Genomic DNA, 18,754 nt, shown 5'->3' with positions numbered 1-18,754 from the left:
GATTAACATCAAAACAAATGAAGAAATATATGATAGCAAAACAAAATCCTTAAAAAGTGTCCATCATCCATCCATCCATCCATCCTCCCTCTTCCACCATATCCCAGCTACCATAGGGCGAGAGGCTAACACAGAAAGACAGACAACCATTCACACTCACATTCACCCCTATGAGCAATTTAGAATCACCATTTAACCTAAGCCCACTAACAGCATGTTTTTGGATGGTGGGAGGATGTCAGAGTACCCAGAGAGAACCCACGCAAAAACAGGGACAACATGCAAACTCCACACAGAAAGGCCCCGCCCAGGTGGAGTTAAATATCTTCTTTCTAAACAGTTAAACAGTATTGTGCCCCGGAGTCGTCATGCCATCCATCCACTCAAAACAGAACAAAACTCAGAATATCATGTTCCTGTGTGTGCCAGAAATAAAGTCACAGAGAACAAACTAACACTCCGATTCTGTCTGTCAGCTTCATTCAGACACCATGATATTTAATAACTGGGGAAACTGTGAAAGCAGATGTCAGGAGATGATGAATGATTGAAAAAAAGGCCGATAATTAATACAATAAAACACAATACCTCATTTCAGTCTTAATACACGCTAATATTCATGTGAATGTGCTCAGTTACACCAGTTTAAATACAGACATGCCTTGTTGCTTCATACCAGTATGTCTCCAGCTCATCAACTCAGGCGGATTCAGCATTCAGTTCTGCTGAGTAGCCAGCTGGTGGATGTTCAGAGTCCTGCAGTTTCGGCTAAATGGGCTGAAAAACTGGACTTTAGCATAAATGTTTACCTAGCAGATGACAGGACAGTCTGTTCCCCCATGGATGCTGCCAGACGCTCTATTTAAAACAACCTATCCATGCAGGACAAGGACTGAAGAAGGAGGGTGCAGCTATGCCATATTATAAAAAGAGCATCATTTGTCTCATCTTAAAATGTCATATGTGGTGAAGAAAGACTTTTTGAGCAAATGTCAGAAAATAGTTTGTTTTGGGAATATCTTACTATCGTTGAAATATTACAACTAGATGCCAAACGCACACCGCTATTCCAGTTTCATCTTAAAATATGTGAAAGCTGTGATTCTTCACATATATATGACAACGATGGTGCAAAGCTGCAGGCAGCATGACACATGCTTATAAACCCTTGACTTCTGACTAAGGCGTGATGCACTGCTTCGAGGCCGTCGTCATCAAGATCATCTGGCATGACAAACAGAACTCTCACTGCATGTGTATGTATGATATTACATATGTGTTATGTAATATAACACATGTGTAATTATGTTTTATATTAATGTAATTAACGTACGTTAATGTAATTATTAACATGCTAATAATTGCACGTTAATAATTACATTGCACAGCATCTTGGTCAACTGAGGTTGTTTCAAATATGCTATATAAATAAACTTGGAATTGTCATGGTTTGCTAATGGGAGTGACTGATAATTCACTCCCATTGTCTTTCAGAATAATTCAGAATTGTCTTTCCAAACTTTTCCATCAAATGCATTTTTTTTTGTTATGCATTCATCTCTTGATATGTTTCATCTATCCATTTTCTGCTAATTCCTTTTCCAATTTAGGCAGTCTAACCCAGCCGTCTCAGGGTAAAAGCTCACAAACCCATACCACGTGGACACGTCAGTAGAGATACAGAACAGAACCATTCGAGCTAATGTTCATTTCTAAGGTTAGAATCACCAACCAACTTACCATGCATGTCTTTGCCCTGTTGGAGGGAGTCAGAGTACAAGGAGAGAACCCATGTGGCACATGGAGAACATGCAAACTTGACACAGAAAGGCTGAGCGGTGGATTCAGAATCGGGATATTCTTGCTGTGAGGGAACAGTGCTCACTACCGTGCCACCCTCTTTATGCTCACTTACCCCAGGAGGCAAGGAGGCTCACCCAACTGTTGTCAGGGATCGACTCGGGGGACAGTGGCAGATGGGGAGTTTGACTGGGTCAGTACACCTGAGAAACTTTGATGCAGGTTTGCTATGGTGAGCTCATGGAGGACACAAATCTCGCATGGAGCAGTAGACAAAATCTTGTTTGGATACTGATTTCTTCATATTTGTTTCTCTTATATTTCCATCCTGTCTGTCACTTGTGAAGCAGTTTGAAATGCATTCGATTATTTTTTAAAGTGCCTTAATTTTTTTAGTTGAATGTCTTTGTCCCCCATTTGCAACCTTTCAAAGAGATTATGAAAAGATGTGTTCCTATCCTGAATATGGCCTTTTTGGGAGCTTGAAGCATGGGTTTGGTGACTATCACTCCCACTGGACATCAAAAATTAAATGAAAATGTGTAACAGGGCAAAATGTGTAACAGGGCATTGGTACTAGAATAAGTCTTTGAAGTCAACCTGCCAGGCTGGACAGTGTGGATTAATGTCTTTGTCCAGGGCTTGCAGGCGTCTCCGCTAATGATCCATTCAGAGCCATGGGAGTCTTTGGTTGGTACAAATAACTGTTATTTACTGCCTCATTACAAATGAAATCTATAGCTGGAAGAGTGGAGAAAAAGAAATAAAACCACCACACAGCTGCCCACTGCAGAGTATCACCTGATGTATGTTTTTTTTCTTTTAAAATAACAAACTACATCTTTTTGTAACACAGAATAATGTACATTTTATCTTCAACATGGAGGCTGGCTTTGTTTATAACATGAACCTATTGTTTTAAACAGTAGCTTTACTTTTACATTACATTATAATGTAAAATAACAGTTTATTTTTCATACCCTTGTGCACGTTTATTGGAAGCAATCATCTCAAAAGTAAGAATAAAAATCCAGTTGTTACTAGTAGTAGTGTTTTAAAATCAGGCCATATTACCTCAGATCCCTACATCTGCCACTTTACAAACCTGAAGTTATTAATGCATGACAAAGACGTCAGTCAACACAAGGCATGTCTAAAATTACTGTCATGCACATTACACAAGCAAAGACTCCTACCCCCCGCTTTTCGTTTCTGCACAAACTGTGGCTCATTATCGAAGTGTCAAGTGGCCGGTCTTGAGTCCGTCATGCCACACTCTAACCTTATCTGTCCAGATGCCGAAGCTCAGTCCGTTCTCCCATCATCTTCCTCCCCTGACCTATGTGACTATCAGTCCCAGACTGTAAGACGAAAAGCATTCCCTCCTCAGCACACTCAGCTGGCACCAACACTGCATCCAGTAGCTTTAAGGGATAAACGTCTCTAAGTTCTTTGAAAACCTGGCCCACTTTGGGCCTTTAGCTCCTTGTGTACTCACTCTGTTAGATATACCTGTTCACTTGCTCATGAATGCAAATATCTGAGCAGCCAATTCAACGCATTTAGACGTCATCATAAATATCTTGTTGAAGTTAACTGAATTGAGCATGGCATGATTGTTGGTCGCAGTCTATGGGATTTTCCTACAAAACCATTCAATTCAATTTTATTTCTACAGCGCCAAATCACAACAACAGTCGCCTCAAGGCGCTTTATATTGTAAGGTAGACCCTACAATAATACATACAGAGAAAAAAACCCCAACAATGATATGACCCCCTATGAGCAAGCACTTTGGCGACAGTGGGAAGGAAAAACTCCCTTTTAACAGGAAGAAACCTCCGGCAGAACCAGACTCAGGGAGGGGCGGGGCCATCTGCTACGACCGGTTGGGGAGAGAGAAGGAAGACAGGATAAAAGACATGCTGTGGAAAAGAGCCAGAGATTAATAACAAGTATGATTCAGCGCAGGGTTTTGGGTATACACCTCTTGGGTTTACAGAGCATGGCCAAAAAAAAGAGAAAATAGAGTATCGCCCTCAGTACCATCTCAGCACCCTTTAAATGCCAGAGTTTGCTGTACATTTTGCTTTTGCTTCCAACAGGATGTGTCCTGTCACAAAGTTCAAATAATTTCAAACAGGCTACTTTACCATGAGTAAGTTCACTGTACTTAAACAGCCAAAAAGCCAATAGATCTCAATCCATGATGTATGCGGTGGAATGGGTGATTTGTTGACAGCGACTGCAAAAACTGTTTGATACTGCGATGTCAAACTGGACCAAAATCCATGAGCAAAGTTTCCAATACCTTTTTGAACCTGCCCCACAAAGAATTAAAACAACTCTGAAGACGAAAAATGGATGAAACCTTTGAGTACCAAGGGGTCCAGTGACTGTATAATGGAAAGACTTGGTTTAGAAATAAACAGTGTCTTCTTCAGGCGCTGCTTCCACGTTTGCACTACTATTTGCAATAGTAAAACTACTATGAGCCAGCGCAGAAGGTTTACTGGGCTTTGTGTTTTTCATAATACCTGTTATAAAGGTGAGTCATGCAGTGAACAATACTGTATGTTTGCAGAAGGGTAGAAAGTGGTTTACATCACTACCAGAAGCTAGGGAAGGACAGTGACTCTGCAAAAAAAGAATAATACTCATATGGAAGTTTCCACCAACTATGACTCTAAATATTACATCATCAGATAAAAATGGATCAAGGCCACAAAACGGAAAGTCCTGCATGTTCTGCTAAACATTTTTAAAATGGACCAAAAAGCTGCTTTCTGGGTAGTCTTGGGTAAAACACTTGTTCTGGATTTTTAATTTGGAGTGTTAATTTTACTTGACTAACATTTCTAGTGAAACTGTCCGAGGGCTGGAAAATGTTGAGCTTTGGAAAAGAAGGAGTAATCGTCAAAAAAAAAAAAAAAAAAAGGTGGGAAGGTCATAAACGCCAAACACATAGAATATATTCGTGTGTCAAACAATGTCACTCCAAAACTCTTACTGAAAATAAGTCACACAAGAGAGCCTGCAGTTTAATATATGCTGGAAATGAAATGAATGACAAGTCTGTGTGACATTCCTGGCTTTAAAAAAACAAAACAAGCTAAAGATAAGTGCTGATAGCAAACCACAGGGTCAGTAAGGTCAAAGGTGTGTTCTGTGACGCTGCCAGTACAGCTAAATATGGAACAATGTGGAACACAGCAGCCCAACAGAGTGCATGAACAAGTTCTCCAGGTTTGATTTAATAGTACTTATTAAAGTACACAGAACCAAAGGCTGCCTGTATTGACAGAAATACTCATTGACTGATTCACTGTAATTGACCAGCAGGATCAAACGTAGTGTGTTTTTGACTTAGTAGTAATGAAGGACTGAATGGATCCAGTTTTATCCTGTATGAGACAGTTTCTAGAGAGTACTGGGATTTTCCCGAATCCATTTCCCGAGCAGTCTCACATGGGAGTAAACTGTCTTCAGGCTCATTAGTTATTCTGACGTATAATAATAATAAAAAATAAACATGTTATTTCTGGATCTTGCTGTACTATCAGCTAAGAGAGTAACTAAATTAAGAGAGTTATTTTGGGCACTCAGAGCTTTTGAGTGTAAGGCCTGAAATTTGAGTTTTTGGAAATAACTCCCAATGCAGGAAAGAAACAACAGCAAAGAGAAGCTACTAATACCACACCACCTACAAAACTTGGCACATAAAAATGAACACATTTTTCAAAGTCGCAACAAACAACAACGCAAACACAGAAGATCTCTCTGTATACGCTGCAGACAGGACAGAACATGCTAACTCTACTTTTTAGTCTTTATGAGGCAGCCGGTATCTCAGGTGGACTTATGGAAAGGTTCTGACAGATTCTGCCTCAGTGGGATTCCCTCCCTCCTCCCCACCCGGCAGCAGTTTCTATATTCCTTGCCTTTGTAAGCATTTTTCTCTGCTTCCGCAGATTTTTCTTGCTGTCTGCCTCTTTGTATTAAAGGTGCCTACGCACACTTATCTGTGGCAAAGATGAGAATTCCCTTAATGGCAACGTGTTTCTCGAACATAAAGGCATTCATGCTGCGAGTGACGAATGTAACAGTTGGCACGCATCAGCACATCAGCATCACGCAGATGGCCGTAGTGAATGCTGATTATGTTTGTTGGCCTTTTCAATAAACCATGATGATGTACAGTGGGGTTTGATAAAGGTGGAGGCACACAGGAATCATGCAGACGTGCTCACAATGCTCATAAACAGAGGCAAACAGCATGCATACCGGCCAGTCAGCCATACATGGTAAAGACAATACTTTTCAGCTTTGCAGACAGCCGGCCCAGACAGGAGGAGAACTGGCGTCCAAGCTGATAGTATCAGTGAGAAAACTGTATTTTTCTTTTTGACCGGTTGAGGAGACATGCACACAAATGCACACTCACACACCTTCCTCTAACTCCCCCGAGGTGAGTGCACGCTCAGCCCACTCAAGTCTCAACGCATTCTGTGGGAGTTTATGTATGGATCAAGCAGCCACGACGGAACAGAACAGCGTGGTTTACAAGTGCCAGACGCCACTCTCCACTCACCGCCTCCGAGTCTTCAAATCCATGAAGGTACAAGTTATCGTACATGGAGGAGTGAGGTTCCCAAAAATGAGCTCTTCAGTGCAAAAATAGTTCGAAACGGCTCAAGATCAACCTGTTCTGGAGAGGATGGATGATGAGGATAGGGGAGTGACAGAGAGCACCAGCAGTCTCTTCCTCCACATGAAGGTAGATGAAAAAGAACCCAGATCACAGAAGAACAACAGATTTATAAAAGAAAAGGGAAAAAAGCTGGAGTCCAGTCTTCTCCTAATGCTGAATTAGATGTTACTGCTCCCAGGTCAAACAAGTGTTGTTTCCCATTATAAGGCAAGCTTGGCTATCCCCAGAGGCTGAGCAGACCTGGCATTTCATCTGCCTTCCAAGCTGAGATTGCACGAGCCAATCCCTTCCCCAGCACTGGTTGATGACAGACGTGAGATGCAGGCTGCCGATTGGCCGATGCAGGCTCCAGTCAGCCCGGCTGGCTGTGAATAAGGAAGAGAGAAGAGAAAGAGGCGGGGGCGTCTGCAGCCTGAGAGCATCATTAACCAGCAAGCCGTGTCAATCCTGTCCTTGTATGTGAGCGTGAGGTAATCTTTCACACTAAACACCGACATTTAATTTGGCACATGCAGAACGGCAGCAAAGGCAAACAGCTGAGTGATGATACTTAGAACGAGAGGCAGACTCGATGCGATCGAGCCGCTGCTCCGCTACAAGGAGCGCCCGCGTCTTTACAGCTTCATGAACACACCGGAGCCGTAAAAATCAATCTGTAAATATCTGCTACAGGGAGAGTGATGGCAGAGGAGATCAATCAAGAAAAGCTAGAGAACTTCAAATCTACAGTTTGACACCTTTCATGGACAGCATCTGTTGCTATTATAACTACTTTACATGTGAAACAACAGTGCATTTAAAAAATATAGATTCCTATTTTAACCATCCCATAATTACCGCAGGATGTTAAGCTACAAATTAGATAAAGACTTTGAATTCATTGCTGTACAAAAGGTTTTCATTTGTGCAGCTGAAAGACTGTTTATTTTCAGAGTAAACACCTCAGAAATACAAACATACATGAAAATCATTAATAAGGTAAATTACAGTATTTGTTTTGCAATTCATATTTCCCTCCTTTGGCTTTGAGCTTTAAAAGAAATTCTTGATACTATTCACAATAATAATATAAATTTCCCTGTTAAAAATACACAGACACACACACGTTACACAAACTCAGCAATGATCCTACTCAAACAAGTTTGGCACTGGGACGTTGCCATTTGTTTGGCATAGTAGAGCAACAGCACCCTCTCTTGATCCGATAATGCATCTTCATCAACATCGCCACGCTTTTTTCCTTTTCCTTTTTTTTAAGCTTGCTCCGAACAAGCTCTTCCCAAAACATCAGATTTTTTTGTGTCTATCCTGCACGTATTTTAGTGGAGGCACAGAGCCGGGTGCTACATCCTCATCATTCATTTAGATATTGCTCTGTGTCTTTATTCTGCACAGCAGCTCCCAGCAGACCCCCTCTGGCCCGTGTGGAACAGTAGATCAAAGGGAGACCTTTCAGAATAAAGGTCATTTTATTCAGGCTGAAGCTGCATGAAATATCACATATAAGGGTGCTTTTTTTTTTTTTTTTAAAAGAAAGAGAGAAATAAAGAAAGATGGGAAGCAAAACAGAAAGAGCACAAAGGGTGAAATATGCTTCTGGAGAAAAGTGGGTCCGAGCTGCCACGTAGATCTGGTGGTATAATTAGATATCACGTGTAACACGACAGCTCGAGCAACATTACCTTACTGAAAATAAACACATACGCACACAGGCTGCAAAAATGACAAGAAACTGAACTAATAATGGAACAAAGTGGATAAGAGAGGCACAAAGAGTTTGTGTTCTTACTCATATCTCGAGCTGTCACTGTCATCCATTTGAGTTCAGTTAGATCCTTTAAAAATCAGAAAACCTATCAGGGTAGAAACAGGTTGAACATGTGAGAACTCGTTTAGGCGTTTTATGTCTCCAACACACGCTGTGCCCAATCAAGAGACAAAATGTAACATCCCAGAGAAACAAAGTGCAAGAAATGTCAGACAAGCCAGAAAGGAACTTTAGTTTCTCAGCTAGAAAGGCACTCCAACTTGCTCCCACTCCTTTTGCCATTTTCTAAATTAAGCATGCAATCATTTCCAACTGATAACAAAGTACCTTTCATTTGTAATTTATGAGATTGTCTCCATCATCTACTCAGGAGGTGCTGACAAACTAGCGTGCAATACCAGCTGCGAGCGACGGCAGCGGTGGCTTGGCCCATCAAGTAATTCACAAATTAAAGGCTGTTGAGTTTAGCCATGTGACCTACATAAGGCGGATTAGCAGTGTGAAGTCTCTTCCTTATCACTTTGCAAGCTGCAAGCTGAAAGATGAGGTTAAAGAGTTGCCTCTGTTTGATGTATCGTGAGTCGGCAAGGCAAATTAAATTTCCGGGACGGCATTATAGGTTTATCAATCTCACAATGAATTCAATCAATTAACTCTGCGAGCCTTACATTCATTCATGATTCCAAGATTTATTCATGTAAAGCAACGGAACAGATTTAGAGAATGAAAACACGACGATCCAGGACGTGAATGTGAGATAAGAAATTAATTCAGGCGACGTAACAGAGGCAGTCAGGAAATTCGGCTGTGACTAAGAGGTCATTTTCTGCTGAGAACATCTATTGGTCCACCAAAATTCATCACTGTACTCTTGTTGTGTCCTCAGGACATCTCAAAATAAAAGGTCTGCTACGTGTGAAACCCCTTTTCTTCCCGTCATTTGGATGTCAGCATCAACTGAATTAACTGTAAGTAAGAGACAGCTAGAGTAGGAATTAACTTGACCTAGGCTTATTAATTCCAACACCAAGAAAAAAAGATCATCTGTGCCTTCACCTTTGAACCATGATAAACATAAATTGCTTGGTTTGGGGTTTTTAAATATATACATATATGTTTATGTCTGTGTTATCAAGACAGACTGGTTTTAATAAGCTCAGAGTTCCCCAAATGACAATTATTCTGCTTTGAATAATTTAATTCAACATTATTTATATGGTGCCAAATCACAACAAGAGTTGCCTCAAGGCACTTTATATTGTAGATTAAAAACCCCACATACAGAGAAAACAACAACAATGAGATGACTCCCTGTGAGCAAGCACTTGGCGACAGTGAAGGAAAAACTCCCTTCTAACAGGAAGAAACCTCCAGCAGAACCAGGCTCAGGGAGGGGCGGGGCCATCTGCTGCAACCGGTTGTTGGTGCTTTTTACTCATTTTTTGTTAGACAGCATAAACCCTAAATTAAATTACATACATGTACTTGCTGTTAGCAGCACTGTAAAATTATTCCCACTCATAGCACCTATCTTTAATACATATGTGTAGAGAAGTGTCTATGTTATAAGTAGTAGATTCCGGTAGAACTGAAAGACTAAAAAAAAACAACGAAGATAATGAGAGCTGTACACAATGTAAATGTGGGACCTTTGAAGGAGATGATCTTTCTTGTCATTTGCTACATATATATTGTTTCATATTAATATGAATTCAGGAATTCCTGATAAAATCCCAACCATAGTTCAGAACTGCTGAATGGCCTACCCGAGTACAGACCCAGCTAACCTCAAGAGTTCAGAACCCCTGTTTGAAGGGGGAGTTAACATTTCTTATTAAGAGGTCAATGCATTTAACAATTGCAAAGACCTCCAAAGATGCAAACCAGCAGCTAGTCTTAAAAACAAAACATAATTAGATGCATGAGGGTCAAATAGAGCCAGCCGAAGAAAGAGGTGCGATGAATACAGACAGCTGCAAAACGATTTTGAACAGACAAAAGAACCTGAAACTGTGTACAGAGACAAAAACTGAACAGAAACAGATGACAAATTAGCATAAGGAGATAGAAAATTCACATTACAAGAATTGCTACAAAAATGCTAAGTGACCAGAGAGAAGTGCAAACTGGTTGCAAACAGATGCAAATCCAAACAGACAATAAAAAAGCTGAATGTTTCGTCTTCTGTGTCTATCTGCATCTTTAAGTTGTTGCTATGGAGGAAAGGTTAAAGGCCTTTTTACAAGTCTGTCTTATAAATAATCCTTTCATGGACCTTAAAGCCTGGCTCAGGATTCGATCAGGTATCCACTCGCCAACAGCACACATAAACATCTGTGTGTAGGTGCTCTGCGTACCATCTGGGAGAATCAGTTTTTTACCATCTCGGCAGCAGATCTGTTCGGTATCACATGCAGTGACTCAGACTCGTCATCCATATCTCCTGGAACATAATGTCCCTGTATTGTGACACAGCCGTCCATTGGAGCAAACAATTAATTTAAGTCATTTTCTCTCATTTTTCTTTGTAAGACAAGCACCAGAGGTCATTCAGAAGACGGCAGACCCCACCTCGCCTTGCCCTGATCCCTGTGGTCTCCTAGTTAAATGCACTATTTTCTGCCAATCTTTGGTTATTACACAGATGAAAAATTTTGTATTTGTGCTCCTACTGGTTTGAAGTGGGTGAAGAGCAATATTTATATTGCATTCTGGTGACAGTTGGATTGCTGTTTGCTTATGCTGCCAACACAACCTGTCATATCTTGTCAAACCACACCCACACAGTAAAATGAACATTATTCTTTCTTTTTTTCCCAATCGTAATGTCATTGTAAAGTGAAATACTGCAAGGTTACGAGTGATGTAATGTTACTTCAAAGTAATTTACAGTAAATTACTGACATCTGGTATCACCATCATTTTACTGTACTGTACAACGTGATCTGTCTTTGGAACCACAAAAATTGATCAGACAGTAAATGGCTGCACTGAACTGTGACACTGCAACTTTTTTGGTCTTTCTTGGACTCTTAACATCACATAGCCACATTTGAACTGGCCTAAGATCACAATTTGCAACAGAAAAGGCTAATATTTAAAAACCAAATTTTGAAAACGATACAAAAATTGGTATTCGCATGGATCACGCCTAATCCTTTTCTCCCTCGTTGCAGAGCTGAACAAACTAACATTAATAACTCCAGAGTCCAGGGAAGATTTATAATGTTGACCATGATTCTGTAATGTCCACAAATGACCTGTAGAGGAGGAACGTTCAATAAAAACATTCGATATCTACCTCGGCTGCTGTAAAGAATGCCTTCATCTCACTTTTTTCTCCTTTCATTGAGTTTTTGCTGTAAAATAAATAAAAAAAAACTGTTACCTTCTTGTGAAAAGAAAGGAGGCGGCGCAGTTTTCTGCTAATCAACCTTGTCAGCTTGACCCCTGTTGTTGTTGAAGGCTGTTACTATGGATACACGTGGGCATCAAAGAGAGAGCCCACTCCTTCTCTTCTTACCTGATGACGATCACACCGGTCATGACACAAATCACAGCGGGGGCGTTACAGAAATCTCTGAGTGTGTAATAAGTAAATGGAGTGGGCAAGAGCTTTCATTTCATTCCACTGTCCTTGTGCTTTACTTTTTGCCTCTCCTTCTTTTTGTCTACTCTTTCTTTCTTTGAGGTCTGTCTGCAAAACTGTCTTTTCCACCTTCTTCACTTCCTGTGAGTCATATTATTACTCCAGTGTCAAGCAGTAGGCATTCACTAATTAATGGATGATGTTTACACTGAACACAAACTGCATTCATTAGTGTGCTGCTCAATAAAATACAGATCTTATATTTTATTTACATTGCTAATCATCTGGTGTTATGCTCAGTTTTGTTCAAATGGAATTATGTACAAAAAGATGATTTCTGTGACTAATGAAGGGCTACACCATCATAACTGACATCTGATGATTCAGTTCTTTCTCCAACTTGATTTGGCCTGATTTACTGTATCTCCAAAGAGCACGTGTGACCAAGTTTGTTTGAGGTCAGGTTTGAAAGCATGAAAAAGGGAGAGAAAGAGTGGGGCTTTGGGACAAAGGTAGTCACAGATGAACTATTCTTGTATCTTTGTATGGCCTCTGCAGCCTTGGTTCCCTTGGTAACTTGTCAGCAGGATGTCAAAGTCCACGGTAAGCACTGTAAAGTAGTCTGGCGCAAGCACATTATGAATTAAAGAAGGGACTTAAGAAATTGAATTTTGTTTTCACTGTGACATATACAAAAGAGGCGGTGCATCCAAACAGTGTTGCATGGCGCTGCTCCCGTGACTCGTGAAAGTTTGGTAGATGACTCAAAAGCAGGTCAGTTAGCTAAATTCCCAAGTGAGACCAAATCAAGGCCATCTATTCCCTGGACTACAGCAGAACATCTTCTAGACTGACAACATGTTATCTGCTGCCACAGTGTTTTCTCTTCACATTGGAGCCAAACCCATATGAGTCTAACCAAAAGTTATGTAATGATGGATTGAGGTCAGAAATCAACAGTGGTCCAGAGATGAGCTCTCAAAAACACTTCATTCCACCAGGGAAATCTTCAAACAGCAAGTGTTCACCACTCACTGTCAGAGCTGGGGTTTGCATCAATTATTAGTCTTAAGTGCTTCATAGTGTTGTTTATAGCTCTTTAACTCCTTTCCAAAGGACCTGGTAGGCTATTAAGACACAATTAGGATGTTTGCTAAGACCATTAATCTCTGGCTCTCTTCCACAGTGTCTTTTGTCCCGTCTCCCTCCCCTTACCCCTAAACCAGTTGCAGCAGATGGTGACCCCTGAGGTTTCTTCCTGTTAAAAGAGAGTTGTTCCTTCCTTTTTCCTAATCTGACAGTTGGGGTTTTCTCTGTATTATTGTAGGGTTTTTTCATTACAATATCAAGCACCTCAAGGCAACTGTTGTTGTGATTTGGTGCTATATGAATAAAACTGAATTGAATTGAACTGAGTTGCTGCCTAAACTAAAGACGCTTGTCATATGTGTTGTAGCCAGGTGCAGGGCTACATGGTGAAGCTTTCATCAGTATTAACCAGATCTATGCCTCGACGAAGCAGAAATGCAGTCAGGTTTATGCTTGACCTCTAAAAGTTCAAGTTCGTCATGTCCTACCTGTCTGAGGATGAAGCTGGTGGAAGTGGTGCTGCCATCGGACCTCTTCAGTCGACTGCGTCTGGAGTAAGTCCCCCTGTTAGCCTAATGAAGGCAAAACAGACCCACGAATGAACTCTGCTCTTTTATTTTATATTTGTGATTGTATTTTTGTTGGCCCTTCCCTTTATTTATCCCCCTCTCCTCTACAGGACAAACCCAAGGGCACCTTCCTTTCAGTAACCCCGTTAAAACCAGCATCTCAGTCTCTCTGGTTAAAGTGACGTTGATGCCAACCAGCTGTCTCTTGTCTGCTGTGATGACCTGATTATAAGAAGCCGGTCTTTTAATGCTTTCTCGGACTGTCACACTAAGGTCTATGATAAGTGCAGCTTTGCGTGAACACTGCCCCGATGTACGGATTCAGTTTTTTCTGACCTATTTTCACACACAAGCAATTTATTTAAGTGCAGCGAGGGCATACTTCATTTGAGCAGGAAATGAGGTGAAATATAGTAAACGGTTGCAGCGCTTGGCTCTTATGACACTCTTGCGCCTGGTATCATATCCCTTTGTGACAGCAGAGGGAGGAATATCACTTTCAGTGATCCCATCTTAATTTTAAATTGCAGGCATGGCCAAACTATAACTTCAGAAAATCACAACACAAAGCAAAAGTGCCTTTGCTGTGTATAACGGTCTCTAACGAGGCCACTTTGCTGAGTTCTGTATTTACACACATTCTGTAGTAGATAATGTTTTATTTGCCTGATTAATGTACTGAATGTTCAAAAATTTCCCCCCACCCGGAGTAAAATCCTTAAAGTTAGTGACGTCAGCAGTTCAAAAACACAAAGAAATGTGATTCAAGCCCGAGCCTGAACCATCCTGAGCAGGATGAATTTCTGACCACAACTATTAGGCTACATAGTCTTGGGAAAATTAATTATTTCATTGATTATTATGCTTCATAATATCTGATTCCTATCTGATTCTTTCCTGGTAATCAAATAGCAGCACTCCCATTCATTACATCTAAGTGCGCACACAGTTACATTAACAATCTGCAAATGTTGTAACATTGAAAAAATATGGGAGGGGGTAAAGTACCTCCCTTCTCTGGAAAAGTTTTTTAAACTACCTCATGCATCACGAGCTGGGCTCCGTCATAAAGTGCTTAATAATTGAGCACCTAATTTCATTCCTTTTTGAATAAATCAAATTCACGCCACGCTGCAGATCCCGTGCAGTCTCAGTTTGACTAATAACACCTCGAGGACTAGTTGAAGATAATGAATGCATCCTCACCAAGACAACGAGCAGGATGACTTTTTTTTTTCCAATTATTATTATTATTATTATTATTAGGTATGTCATCGTAGTGTGGAGTAAGGGGGCTTCATTATCCCCCCGTGCATATTTGCATATATTTTAAGATTTGTCTTCATCATTAAAACATTTGCTACAGATTCTCGCTGTTTCACGTCATGTTTTTTTTTCCTTTTCTACCTGAAACACGGGCTTCTGCATCCCCTCTGCTATCCCGTGACGGGTGTAGATGTGCCGGGACATCTCAGCCAGTTCGTCGGTCCAAGGCGGAGGCTGGCGCTCGGTGCCACTCCACTGGAAGTGCCGCTCCTCGGGCGGCGGACAGTGAACCGCCGGCTCCAGCTTTACTCCGATTCACGCCAGCAGAAGAGAAAAGACTTGGACGGCAGCTCGGACGTGTCCTCCTGCAGATCTTTACGGAGTGGACAGGGCACGTACATCAGATGTAGCCCTCCTCTTCCTCCCACACGCATCACACAGGGTTACAGGAGTGCTGCGTTCAAGGACGAAGTAGAACTTGAGAATTTCGTACACTCAGCGTGTGTCATTTGGAGGGCAGCCGTCAAAAGTCAAACTCAATTAGATAATATATTTAAAAACATTCACACTTGTGTTTATGTCACACGTAAAAAAAAACAACAACATTTTTTATAGCCTACTTTATATATGATATTCAACTTAACTCTATCCTCCACAGCCAGTGTTGGGAAGGTTACTTTTAAAATGTATTCCATTACAGAATACAGAATACATGCCCCAAAATGTATTCTGTAACGTATTCCGTTACGTTACTCAATGACAGTAACGTATTCTGAATACTTTGGATTACTTAATATATTATCATGCTTTTTACAACAACGTGAATGTACTATTGCTGTGTGATTTATTACTGTTACTGAAGGTCCGCGACTCCGAACTGTAGTAAAGGGACCTCTGACTAATACGGCGGGGTCCCTGTCGGCTCGTAGCCGAAAAATAGCTTTACTTTGTTGTCTGGGTCAACTCTGCTTGTGAGAGACAGAGAGAGGCGTTGAAAGACTGCTCCAACAGAACTTATTGTTTTCGGAGGAAAACACGAACACAGTGTACAGTCGAGTCTTAATAGCTTACTTACAACTGGGCTCGTCAGGCTGTCTTCTTGGCTGCAGTGGTTATTATTATATTTACATGTTTCCAGCGCCCGTTTTTGCTCGATGACAACTCGTACCTTTCCACTCCCCTTTTTCTCCCTCCTCGCGCTCACAGACACATAACGTGTATGGCAGTCCATTCTCCTTGCAACACGGACTACACTGCCCGTGATGCTACATTCTTTAGAGCTATGCTTGTAGCATTCTGCCTGTTAGCTTAGCACAACAACAACAACGAAAAGGTGCTCTCTCACCCAGGAAAGTCGCAGAGAGAGAGAGAGAGAGAGAGCGTTGCCCTGTAACCATGGCAACCGTAACGCTGCTGCCTGGAACAACAGAACGTAGCTGTCAAACAAAACCCAAACAGTCCTGACCCGCGACAAAATGAAACAGGAAAGTACCGCAGTGTAATCCATTTATTTCAACAAAGTAACTGTATTCTGAATACCACCTTTTTAAACGGTAACTGTAACGGAATACAGTTACTAATATTTTGTATTTTAAATACGTAACGGCGGTACATGTATTCCGTTACTCCCCAACACTGTCTACAGCAGGGACGTCAGCCTCATTTTACTTCCTGGGCCACATACAGATCATTTTCATCTTAATTAGTCAGTGGGCCGAACAAGCGAAACTTCCTTTTCTCTTGGTGTGAAGATGTTTAACTACACATTTAATCTAGTTTTATATACATAAAAAAAGAAGTGCAGTTCTAACAGCAAGTCTGGTTCGTCTACACGATAAATAAATGCTTTTGTAGTAAATGAAAGGAATCACAAATAAATAAATGTGCCGTAAACAGGTGCGGATCTAGAAGGGTGGCATGGGGTGGCAAGTGCCACCCTAAAATAATAATAATAATAATAATGGATTGGATTTATATAGCGCTTTTCAAGGCACCCAAAGCGCTTTACAATGCCACTATTCATTCACTCTCGCATTCACACACTGGTGGAGGCAAACTATGGTTGTAGCCACAGCTGCCCTGGGGAAGACTGACAGAAGCGAGGCTGCCATATCGCGCCATCAGCCAGCGATGATCCCTTGCCACCCCAAGTGCCACCCTAGTTTTGCATATGACAGTGTTGTTTATTAAAATAAGATAGCATTAACAGTTTGAGCGTAGTTGCAGTCAACAGCGAATATAAATGCTAAAACTTAATATATTGCATAGTGTCCCCCCCCCCCCTGCACCATTAACAAATGGTTCAACCCATAGCAGGACCTGCTTTTTTCTTGTTTTCAGTAGCAAGCGATGTTTATGATCGTGCCAGAGCACATTTTGAACAACACCATGGGAATTTTGGATTTTACACAGGTGGTTGGATGTTAAACTCTGGAAATGGAGGGAAGATGAGTGTTATTAACCCTCTGTGGTCCACGGACACGCTGCACCTCCAAATCACATGACTGATATAAGCTGACATAGCAACAAGCTGCATTCAGCCCACTTTGAAAGTTCGGACTTCAAAGTTTTTTAATTTTAATTACAGGCCAGTAAATCCAGAGTTATGATAATATATATGAGCCACGCTTTTTTCTAAATACTGTCATCACGTTTGTGTGCGTGTGTTTTAAGCATTTTCTAAGGACAGCGCGAAAACAGTAAAGAAAGGAAAAAAGCCACCTCTTTCCTATCGGTGGAAAAATGTACCATGTTGCCCAATTTAAAAAAAAGTCAACACGTGGGATTTGGTTGTTTAGGAAGAGGGAAAAGTTTTAGGAGTGAAGGTAACAGCAGCGAGACAGAGCGAGCGAGTGAGAGAGAGAGAGAGAGAAATTTTGATGTGGGAGATTTGTGACGTTTAGTGTGTTGTGTTGTCTTGTGTAGTTGTTCTGTTATGTAGTCGTTTTGTTTTGTGTGTCAGTGAGGGCACTAATGAATGTCACAAAGGCACATTTGCAACGTAAACACTGTCACTAAGTAGAAAACCAGCGGAGTGATACACCTCCTGTTGTCAGGCCTGCAGGTTTATCCCTGTGCTCTTCTGTCTTTTGGTGGACAAACTTTTTTTTTTTTTACTGACACACATCATTTGTGGGGCATCTTATTGCGACACCTGATTGTTCTCTCATTTTAGTTTCAGTAATATTTTTAAATGGTTGTACAAAATGAAAAAAACGGCAGGTGTATTGGCTGCATTTTTAGATAAATAGTTGTATATGTTTACAAAATGTACAATTTATATTTGCATTTCAAGTTATAAAAATTTACTCAACATGTCTGTGGTTTTTTTTTTTTACAGTAAAAAATACTACTAGGAGCTTAAGTTCTTTGTGTGATTTCAGATCAGTAATACTAATGCAGTATGTCAGTCAAAACAACTACATTCAGTTGAGCTGAATTTAGTTGTTTTTTGCCTGTAAAAAGGCAATTACAAGAAAATGGAACAAGATAGACCCACCATCACAGGACGAATGGATCAAAATTATAGATGAAATACAAACTATGGAACAATTGACCTACAGAATAAGAACTCAGGAAGATCAATACCATAAAAAGTGGGAGAAATGGACCGAGTACATAAACCCAACAGGTTAAAGACCAACACATTGATAATGAGAAATGATCAAACTGTAGAAACAAGGAGATCCAACATGTTTTTTTGTTATCCTACCTGTTGTATTTATCTTTTTGTTGTTGTTGTTGTTGTTGTTGTTGTTTTGTTGTTACCCCCCTACCCCATGTATAATGTTTAAAGAAAAACAATAAAAAGAAAGTAAAATAAATAAATAAATAAATTCAGTTGAAAAGAGTTCTGAAAAGAAAAAATAAAATTAAACAATCTGAGGGTGAAATACAAACGTAAACTCAAAAGGAGTCAAAAATGGCCGGTTGTATTTTAGACCTCAGTGGGTTAATCCAAC

At 40.7% G+C, this 18,754-nt stretch overlaps 1 protein-coding gene across 3 annotated transcripts in view; it reads right to left on the bottom strand.

Annotated features, from left to right (window-relative positions):
• Positions 1 to 14,996, bottom strand: part of cacnb4a (calcium channel, voltage-dependent, beta 4a subunit) — a 32,363-nt gene extending 17,367 nt beyond the window's left edge. For all 3 annotated transcript variants that reach the window (XM_085375208.1, XM_085375207.1, XM_085375209.1), the window contains exons 1-2: positions 14,934 to 14,996; positions 13,446 to 13,529 (exon numbers count right to left, since the gene is read on the bottom strand). In XM_085375208.1, coding sequence (XP_085231334.1) covers positions 13,446 to 13,529; positions 14,934 to 14,996 — 147 coding nt within the window. The remainder of the gene's footprint in view (positions 1 to 13,445; positions 13,530 to 14,933) is intronic.
• Positions 14,997 to 18,754: the final 3,758 nt, after the last annotated feature.

The sequence above is a fragment of the Diplotaxodon limnothrissa genome, linkage group LG16 (assembly GCF_057381915.1).
Source record: "Diplotaxodon limnothrissa isolate DT_005_m linkage group LG16, D_limnothrissa_male_GT1.1, whole genome shotgun sequence".
Classification (NCBI taxonomy): domain Eukaryota; kingdom Metazoa; phylum Chordata; class Actinopteri; order Cichliformes; family Cichlidae; genus Diplotaxodon; species Diplotaxodon limnothrissa.
This window is presented reverse-complemented; position numbering and strand designations above follow the sequence as displayed.